The sequence below is a fragment of the Staurois parvus genome, unplaced genomic scaffold (genome assembly GCF_062004578.1).
Source record: "Staurois parvus isolate SC_StPar_1 unplaced genomic scaffold, SC_StPar_1.0 ptg000307l, whole genome shotgun sequence".
Taxonomy (NCBI): Eukaryota; Metazoa; Chordata; class Amphibia; order Anura; family Ranidae; genus Staurois; species Staurois parvus.
The window spans coordinates 442930-453374 of NW_028318103.1; the positions used below are offsets into that span (position 1 = coordinate 442930).

At 46.8% G+C, this 10445-nt stretch overlaps 1 protein-coding gene across 1 annotated transcript; it reads left to right on the forward strand.

The window, feature by feature from the left end:
* Positions 1–1606: 1606 nt before the first annotated feature.
* On the forward strand, positions 1607–8503 carry MRPL17 (mitochondrial ribosomal protein L17). The gene is made up of 3 exons (XM_089683366.1): positions 1607–1963; positions 5255–5323; positions 8150–8503. The coding sequence occupies exons 1-3, from the start codon at positions 1790–1792 to the stop codon at positions 8399–8401; spliced, it is 495 nt and encodes a 164-aa protein (XP_089539492.1). The 5' UTR covers positions 1607–1789; the 3' UTR covers positions 8402–8503.
* The last annotated feature ends 1942 nt before the right edge of the window (positions 8504–10445 follow it).

Sequence of the window (10445 nt, forward strand, 5' to 3'; positions counted from 1 at the left end):
CTGTTTGACTCTTTTTGTAATAAATCTTTCTTTCTGAAAGTGTTAAACTGTTTCTAAGCGCTTACTTGCAATTCACGAATTCCTGCCTTTGAAGAGACGCTACTGTTTGTTATAATCTCTGTATAACAGGCCTGCGGACCATGTTATATAGATCAATATTTCAATCATTATAGTGTATATTTGATAACGGAAGTTTCCCAGTCTCCGACAAAAGTGGTGGTGGCAGTAGAGGGTTAGTTGTGTAATTAACCCGACCCAGTAACAAGCGCATTCAGGCTGCAGGCACCGATTGTAGTCCATTAGCTGGGCAATCGCTGTGCAGGGTGCAGCTAGGTGTGGCCTTGTTACGCGCGTCACACCGCGGTTTTAGATCGGCTGGTCCTTTGGTCACGAGTTTGGTGAGAAGGTCTGGGGTCTGACGCCGCGGGCGTGACGTATTATTGTTGGTCGCGGTCGTGCGATTGTCGCATGTTGGTGATATTGCGATCGTGACAGTGAGCACTGTTATGGGTGGGGATAGGATAATGAGCATTGTGGGTGGGTGGGAATAGGATAATGAGCACCTTGGATGGGAGGAGATAGGATAATAAGCACCATGGATGGGAGCAGATGGGATAATGAGCACTGTTATGGGTGGGGATAGGATAATAAGCATCGTGGATGGGCGGGGATAGGATAATGAGCACCATGGATGGGAGGAGATGGAATAATGACACAATGGATGGGAGATGGGTTGAGCACCATGGATGGGCGGAAACAGGACAATTGTGCATTGTGATGGGCGGTGATAGGATAATGAGCACCATGGATGGGTAGGGATAGGATAATGAGCACTGGGGATGGGCAGGGATATTATAATGAGCACTGTGGATGGGAGGAGATGGGATAATGAGCACAATGGATGGGAGATGGGTTGAGCACCATGGATGGGCGGAGACAGGACAATTGTGCATTGTGATGGGCGGTGATAGGATAATGAGCACCATGGATGGGTGGGGATAGGATAATGAGCACCGGGGATGGGAGGAGATGGGATAATGAGCACCATGATGGGTGGGGATAGGATAATGAGCACCGTGGATGGGAGGAGATGGGATAATGAGCACCATGATGGGTGGGGATAGGATAATGAGCACCGTGGATGGGAGGAGATGGGATAATGAGCACCATGATGGGCGGGGATAGGATAATGAGCACCATGGATGGGAGGAGATGGGATAATGAGCACCATGATGGGCGGGGATAGGATAATGAGCACCGTGGATGGGAGGAGATGGGATAATGAGCACCATGATGGGCGGGGATAGGATAATGAGCACAGTGGATGGAAGGAGATAACATGACAACTTTGGTGAAAAGAGGCGATATAATGACAGCAGAGATGGGAAAAGATATGAGAACTGTGATATGGCGAGATTACGAAGGAGATGAGACAATGGGCACTGTGATGGGAGAGGATAAAATAATGACGATAAGAACCGAGATGGGAGGAGATAGGATGATGATAACTTTAATGGGCGGAGATATGATAATGAACTCAGTGATGGGAATAGATGGCATAATATTAGCTGTGATGGGAAGAGATCATGAAGTACGGATGTGAGAAGTATGATCGCTTGGAAACCGGAATCTGGAATACAGTACTCATAAGGACCCGGAATTCCTTTGTACGGAACAAGGAAGTGTATGAAGTGCATTCAGAAACCGGAAGTAGTCCTCACGCCCCGGGAGTTAATTGTACGAACACTAGACGTGCGGTAGTGGAGGGATTTGACCTGTGCTGGTCGTTATGCGGTTGTTCCCGGGACTTCTGGTGTCTCATGGCAAAGTGGCCCGGCAGATGGGGTTGGGGCCCCGATCCCGGCTAGATATGCTGCGGAATCTCCTCACCGCTTTGGTCAGACATGAGAGAATAGAGACCACGTGGGCTCGGGCCGATGAGCTGACCTTTTATGCCAACAAGGTGACGTTCTCGGGACATATGAGGGGGTGGGGGGGACCTGCACTACATTCCAGACTTGAAATGTGAGAGTTACACATTATAGTCCACGGTGCGGGGGTCTGGGGTGTGTGACGGGGGGGAGGGGATAGAGTTACTATCGACCTCTGAACACAAAGGGGTCAGGAGTAAGTACCACAGAGTGCAGGGGTCAGCAGTATGTATAACAGTACAGGGTCAGGAGTATGTGATGCAGGGTTCAGGAATAAGTAGTCAGGAGTATGTGACGCAGGGTTCAGGAGTATGTGATGCAGAGTGCAGGGTTCAGGAGTATGTGATGCAGGGTTCAGGAGTATGTGGTGCAGGGTTCAGGAGTATATGATGCAGAGTGCAGGGTTCAGGAGTATGTGATGCAGAGTGCAGGGGTCAGGAGTATGTGATGCAGAGTGCAGGGGTCAGGAGTATGTGATGCAGAGTGCAGGGGTCAGGAATAAGTCAGGAGTATGTGACGCAGGGGTCAGGAATAAGTAGTCAGGAGTATGTGACGCAGGGTTCAGGGGTATGTGACGCAGGGGTCAGGAGTATGTTATGCAGAGTGCAGGGGTCAGGAGTATGTTGTGCAGGGGTCAGGAATATGTAATGCAGAGTGCAGGGGTCAGAAGTATGTGACGCAGGGGTCAGGAGTAACATCAAGTGCAAAGATCAGGAGTATGTGACGCCGAGTGCAGTGGTCAGTAGTATGTAAAAAAGAGTGCAAGGGTTAGCAGTAAGTAATGCAGAGTGCAGGGTTCAGGAGTAATTAACAAATCTCTCTCCATTTTACCCTTGAAATGCAGGTGATAGCAAACAAGAAGCCCATCACTTCCTCTCTACACCCTCACCCTGTCCTCGTCCAGTCCTTGCTGTCCCCCATTATTAGCAGTGCTTCTCCCTGACAGGTCAGGCGCTCGCACACTATGCTGAGCTGAGGTGAACTCCTGTCAGCCAAGTGATGCCTTCCTGGCTCAGCCAATCAGAGAGGGATGGTGGCACTGCAAGGCAGCTGTAGACAGCAGGGTGGCAAGGAAAAGACTCTTGGCCACTCAGGCTGCTTTCACACTGGTTCGCCTCAGAAATGCTTGAAAAATGACTAACGTTTTTTGAGCGTTTTTGAGGCGTTTTTCAAGAGGAACATCCTGGACATGTGACTTACTTTTGTAGCTCAAATTGGGCAGATTTGCACGTTTGAATTCACAAAATAAACCGCTACTAAAATACCGCAGGAGTTATTTTATAAAGTCACGCAGTATTTTAGTAGTGAAAACCAGGCATTAATGTTTCAGCTGTCGGCGGGGTTCCGCACTGACAGCTGAATGTAAAAGAAAGAATTGCCAGCAATTAAAAAATAATTAAAACAGCATGGGGTCCCCCCCTTTATACCAAGGGTCTGGTATGGATTTTGAGGGGAACCATGGGTGGGAGGAGATGGGATAATGGCGTGGGGGTCCACCCCAAAATCCATACCAGACCCTTACCTGAGCGTGCAGCCTGGCAGGTCAGGAAAGGGGGCATGACGACGAGCGAGCGCCCCCCTCCTGAACCATACCATGTTGATGGGGACAAGGGCCTCTTCCCCACAACCCTGGGCTGTGATTGTGGGGGTCTGTGGGCGAGGGGCTTATTGGAACCTGAAAGCCCCCCCTTTAGCCCCCAGATCCCGCCCTCCCCCCCACTATATGAATGAGTATGGGGTACATGGTACCACTACCCATTCACAAAAAACAAATGAAGTGTGAAAAATGAAAAGACAGGAGACAGTCTCTGACAAGTCCTTTAATTAAAGAAGGAAAATAGAAAGAATGTCCCCCGAAGTAGATCCAACGTCAGTCACAATGCCCGCTGCCGACCGGAAAAAAGAAAAATAAAAGATGGCTCCGCTCCCAATGCTGGCTCCCGGCCGTCTGACTGCTCCGCTGGCTTGACATCGACCGGGGCATGCTGGGTCAATGATGTCACATGGGGGCAGGCTCACATACGTGATGGGTCCCGCCCTTTACTGGGTCGCCTGTCCTGTATAGTGAGGGAGACGGGCGCAGGGGACGCCTGTCCTGTATAGTGAGGGAGACGGGCACGGGGGAGGCCTGTCCTGCATAGTGAGGGAGATGGAGGCAGGGGACACCTGTCCTGTATAGTGAGGGAGACAGAGGCAGGGGACACCTGTCCTGCATAGTGAGGGAGACGGAGGCAGGGGACACCTGTCCTGTGTAGTGAGGGAGACGGAGGCAGGGGACGCCTGTCCTGCGTAGTGAGGGAGACGGAGGCAGGGGACGCCTGTCCTGCGTAGTGAGGGAGACGGAGGCAGGGGACGCCTGTCCTGCGTAGTGAGGGAGACGGAGGCAGGGGACGCCTGTCCTGCGTGGTGAGGGAGACGGAGGCAGGGGACGCCTGTCCTGCGTGGTGAGGGAGACGGAGGCAGGGGACGCCTGTCCTGCATGGTGAGGGAGACGGAGGCAGGGGACGCCTGTCCTGCATAGTGAGGGAGACGGAGGCAGGGGACGCCTGTCCTGTATAGTGAGGGAGACGGAGGCAGGGGACGCCTGTCCTGTATAGTGAGGGAGACGGAGGCAGGGGACGCCTGTCCTGTATAGTGAGGGAGACGGGCGCAGGGGACGCCTGTCCTGTATAGTGAGGGAGACGGAGGCAGGGGACGCCTGTCCTGTGTAGTGAGGGAGACTGAGTCAGGGGACGCCTGTCCTGTATAGTGAGGGAGACGGGCGCAGGGGACGCCTGTCCTGTATAGTGAGGGAGACGGGCGCAGGGGACGCGTATTAATCACTATATAGTGGACAGAACAGCACATGTATTTCCTGCATCCATCCAGCGGTATGAACATTAACAGCTAAAACACATGGAGCCGTTTTCTCCTTTGGAATGGGTTTAAAGCGGAGTTCCACTCATCCTGTCAAAAAATTAAAGTCAGCATCTACAAAAACTGTAGCTGCTCACTTTTTAAAAACAGCCACTCACCTGTCCCTTGGTCCCGTGGTGTGTCCCCCGCAGCCTGTTTCACCGGCCGTCCTGTATTCCAGTGTGGACACCCAGCTGTAACAGCTTGCGGCTTCACAGCCGGTTACCCACTATGCATGCGCGAGTAGCGCTGCGCTTCATGAATGGTCCTGAAGTCTTCTGGGACCTGTCATGTGTCCCAAAAGACTACAGGGAGGGAGGGAGGACACCCGGAAGTGGGAGTGGGTACCTGTCAAATGATTTGTGAATTCTCTTCAACAAAAAACTACCTGATAGAATAAAGTGTTATATCTGCATATTTTTTCTCAGATTATAGATTATGGGAAGCGTGGAGATACTAATGAGAAAGCAATGAAGATGGCGGACTTCTGGCTGACGGTAAATCAACATTTCTGTTTGTATTTAGATACCAAAGTGTCGTTCTGCTCAGAGATTGTATTTTCTTTATTTTTGGTGGATTCTGTAAGCCAGCCTTTCTCAACCTGGGTGCCATGTGAGTTTGTCAGGGGTGCTGTGTAATACTGATTGAGAGAGGCTCTCAGACCGAGCTCCCATTGCCTTGCCAAACTGTACATTGGCACAGTGGGAGTTCGATCAGGACAGTGACGTACAGAGCAGAGGAAGGGGGAGGCATCTTCCTATTCTGACCTCCTCCACCCCCCACTGTAGTGCAGTAGCCAGCAGTGTGAGTGCAAGTACAGTACTGTACAACCCTGGCTGCTGCCTCTGCAGGTAAAGGGAAACAGTTGGGGGTTTGGTAAACGCTGCTCAGCTGCATTGTTTTGCCATTCCCCAACCTCAGGTGTGAATGAGCCCTTGGTTCACATCTGCGTGGCTGCATGTAGGGCAGCCATTCATTTTAATTCCTATCCACTGAAATGCAGGGAAAGAAGTTGCCAAACAGAATAAAATGTTTTGGCGCACCCTGCAGAGAATGGGGTGGCTTCTGCAGTGTATGTTACAATATATATCCCTACAATAGGGACTTACAAACTGGGACGGGCATATGATAGTAAGATCAAAGTGCATCAGTCCACACAAGGGTATTTAAATAGCGTGACCTAGAGGCTGCCAGCAGATTTTTTTCTAGATTGTGCTACACCAAAAACACACTACGTTTTTGTGGGGGTACCATTAAGAATTAATGACACCCCTGTGTGTCTGCTAAAGAGCAGTGTGTTTGCATGTCAGGAATACACATGATTTTACTTGCATTCCACAACATGCAGTAATGTGAACCAAGCTTTACACTGGGGTGCCTTGAGACTGAAATTACTTTTCAAGGGCGCTGTGACTGGAAAGAGGTTGAGAAACATTGCTGTAAGCTAATCATCCTCCAGACTGTTCATCTTTGAAACTATTGGTCAGAGTTTTGCTCCTGGATTCTGAGCTCCTCCCTCACACCCCTTTAATAGTAATGCAGTGTGCATAGGTCAGTAGTATGTAAAACAGAGTGCAGGGTTAGCAGTAAGTAATGCAGAATGCAGGGTTCAGGAGTAATTAACAAATCTCACTCCATTTTACCCTTGAAATGCAGGTGATAGCAATGTATTAATCCTCTGACTATCCCTGTCTGTGGTGACTTTGTGTATTACAGACGCTTGTGCTAATATCATAGTGTTACTGCTAAGATTTGTGAGATTCCTCCTTCTCTGTAAGAAGGAGGTGGTGGCAGTGTGAAGGGTTAATTGCGTAATTAACCTAACCCAGTAACAATCACTCTCAAGCTGCTGGCACATAGATTGTAGCTCCGCAAGCTGGAAAATCTTTGTGTAGGGCGCAGCTGAGCGTGGCATTGTTACGCAAGTGACAGCGCGGTGCGAGATCGGCTGGTCCTTTGGTCATGAGTTGGTGAGAAGGGCAGGGGTTGGGCGCCATTCCATCACATGGAAGACTGGAGGCAGTTATCCTGATTAAGCTCCAGTGAGTGTGTATATCAGGATTGACCAACACTTGAACCAAGCCTTGCTGCTCTTGCTCACAACTGGGGTAGTCCAGACAAAAGCTGCAAAAAAAAGACAAAGCAAGAGCGCACTGGCCTAGCGCATTATCCCTGAAAGATTTACCACCCAACATGTACTTACCACCCAACACGTACTCTTCGCTCCTCACAAGACCTCCTACTCTCTAGCTCCCTGGTCTCCTCCTCCCATGCCCGACTCCAGGACTTCCCCCATCCTCTGGAACTCACTATCCCAATCCATCAGACTGTCACCTACCCTCCTTATCTTTAGGCGCACCCTGAAAACCCACCTCTTCAGGGAAGCCTACCCCAACCTCACCTAACAGCCAATCTCCTCCACTCTTGCCACCACTCCATCCCCCACAGCTATTTCCTCCTGTACCACTCTCCCCTCCCTCCTAGATTGTAAGCTCCTAGGAGCAGGGCCCTCAATCCCCTCGTGTATTGTTACTGTATTGTCTCATGTACTGTCCCCCACTATAATGTACAGCGCTGAGCAAACTTTTTGGCGCTATATAAATACTGTATAATAATAATAGATAAAAACATACTCACAAACGTGACGACAGTCGCATATCTAATGACAGCCACATGGTGCAATGAGCGATAGGAGCCAATAGACCCTGACGTCTAGATGAGAGCCATCCTAGGGCCAAAATGCGGCCACATGGCTCTGAGGAAGGAACGCGTCAGCTACATTTTGGCCCTGGGATGGCTCTCACCTAGACGTCAGGGTCTGTTTGCTCCTATCGGTCATTGCACCATGTGGCTGTCATTAGATATGCGACTGTCGTCACATGTTTGTGAGTATGTTTTTATCTATAATAAATCTTTTTGCAATAATGCGCTAGGCCAGTGCGCTCTTGCTTTGTATTTTTTGCAGCACAAGATTTTTTTTCCCATTGAGGATACTCCCGTTACATGCTGACTCTGCCCAAAATTGCTAACCCATTGCTGGCTGTGTTCCCTGTGAATTTTCACTTCCTGTTTAGTTGCCACCTTCACTAGGATAGGAAGTATGAGGAATTCTTCCCACTGGGGTCACAAACTGCAATGAAATCCTAACAGAGGTTTAGTTCCAAGCTACCCCACTCCATCCAGGAGAGAGCTGGGGCTTAAATTGGACGTTATTATTGGGGTGTTTTGAAGACACACCTGGACAGACCCTTGTTGCTGGCTTTAATTGTAGTGGTGTCATTTTTTTGGAGATAAATTCTATTTTATTTTATTTTTTTTTTCAGGAAAAGGATCTCATTCATAAACTTTTTAAGGTTCTAGTTCCTCGCTTCAGCTCACACAATGCCGACTACATAAGTATGTACCAGATCCCGAACCGAGAGAACCTGGACCGTGCCAAAATGGCTGTGATAGAATACAAAGGAAACCCATTTCCACCTTTACCTGTTCACAAAAAGGACAATGACAAAACTCTCATTAACCAGCTTCTGTTGGGCTACCGCCTAGAAAACAGCCTGCAGGACACATCCTCCTAATCACCCAGCATTCCCCAGGATTTCTCCTGTACATATTGTATGATGAACCATTACTGTGAACTCTTGTGTAAAGAGAGGCAATAAATAAAGAATGAAGCGATATGAATGGGTGACGTTCTGCGACCACAATGCATGCGCAGTGTATTGTAATCTGTGGCAGAAACGATATTGCTGGAGCATGAATTCTGCCTGCCATCGGTTTCTGCACATCTCTAATCTTGGCACTAAAAATCAATTTACTTTTATTTATTTATTTTTTAAATAATCAATCTTTATATTTTTTTTTTTTTTTTTTTACAAATCAAGTGTTTTAAAATATCAAGTATACAATGGTTTGGTTTGTTTTTTTTTCTCTAGTGTTCTTACCATTGTTTTTCAGGCTTCTTTTTTGTCTTGTGCACCCTCCCAATCCTCTGCTGATGCACCTCACTGTTATTAGTGTAGAGCGAGCTGTGCCATTATTTCTGGCCCCATGCTCCACTCTGTGTCCTAAAATTCCAAAAGAACTAAATGTTACACAATTATGCTGGCCATATACGGATAGAAAATCATTCGAAAAAGCAAATGATACTCTCGATCATTCGACTTTCGAAACATTAGTGGGCTAATTTTGATTATTGAAATGCAATGTTCAGGTAAAACAAAAACAAATCATGTCAGATTTTTTTGAGCCTGAACGATCGATTTTCTAAACATTAGCAGTGGATTCAAACGAAAACAGTTTAAAAAAATCTACAGCGCATGCACGTGTTAAAATGTAACCCAGTAAGTGTAATCGAGTGATGAAAAATGTACCATTTTTGTTATCGATGGATAATATGTCATTAATTGGTGGGCAAGTATCAGTACATTTATTTATTTCAGGTACTTATATAGCGCCATCAATTTATGCAGCGCTTTACATATATATTGTACATTCACATCAGTCCCTAACCCTCAACGAGTGTACAATCTAAGTACATAACCACTCTTTCTTGCTTGCCCCCACCTTTCTCTGCCCCTCCCCCGTCTTTTTTTTTTTTCTATTCCTTGAACTAGATGGTCTTTTTTCAACCACGCTTATGCTGGCCATACACGGTTAGAAAATCGTTCAAATAATACGGTCGGATTCCTAAAGATCTGTTGAACATGCATGAGATAGAAGGTACATTCCATTTTTATTGAAAGTAATTCTAAAGGCAATTTTTTTTTTAAACATTGTCAGCTCTGGAAGGGTTTGCCCTTTTCGTGACCAGGGCTTTTTTTTTTTTTGCTAATCAGCCCTGTGCTACTTTAACTGGCAATTGTTCGGTCATGCAACGTTGAACCCAAATGAAATTTAGATACTTTTTTCACAAATCTTTTGGTGTATTTGATCACCACTGGGTTTCTTTTATTTTGTTATATAAAAAAAATTCTACTTTCTGTTATAAAACAATAAAAAAAAATCAAATTTATTCATAATTTTTTAAAAAATAAAACATGACAGTTGTTCTAATCCTTCTCTATACAAAACTTTAAAAATGTCTTTTAATTATACTTTAATGATAAAGCAAGGTGTAATATCTCCAGAGGCCACCAGATGTCTCTCTCGTCCACGAGAGTTATAATACTCCTACTTCCTCTGATCCTCAGATAGGATCAAATATCCCAAAGGAAAGAAACACATTCTTCATAGTGTAGTATAGCAGGTTAAAAAAATCATAAAAAGAATGCATTCCTGTTTGGCTACTGTCAAAACATTTTTGTATAGGGACAGCCAACTTAATAAAGCATAGAATGAAACAACATCTGGTGGCCTCTGGAGATATTACAGAAATAGAAATAAAACCTCCTGCGCTCGGGTGCAGTGCTAAGAATGTGTTCCGCCTGACTGGCTAGTAGGTATAGCGGCAAAGGTCTTGCTGCTCTCTCAGGACTCTGGTTGTCCTCAAATAACTGATATCAACAGCAAAAGAAAAGGGCACATCAACTTGGTGCATTACCAAAAAAACCCATTTATTTAAACTCCTTGGCGGTATGATTCTTTCCGATTTTTTTGTGCTGAAAGCGGTACCATTTTTTT

Excerpts from the sequence above, each read along its gene's own strand:
- MRPL17 (XM_089683366.1), top strand. The coding sequence starts at position 1,790 with ATGCGGTTGTTCCCGGGACTTCTGGTGTCTCATGGCAAAGTGGCCCGG. Across the intron at positions 1,964-5,254 it reads TGACCTTTTATGCCAACAAG|ATTATAGATTATGGGAAGCG; the intron begins GTGACGTTCTCG and ends ATTTTTTCTCAG. Across the intron at positions 5,324-8,149 it reads TGGCGGACTTCTGGCTGACG|GAAAAGGATCTCATTCATAA; the intron begins GTAAATCAACAT and ends TTTTTTTTTCAG.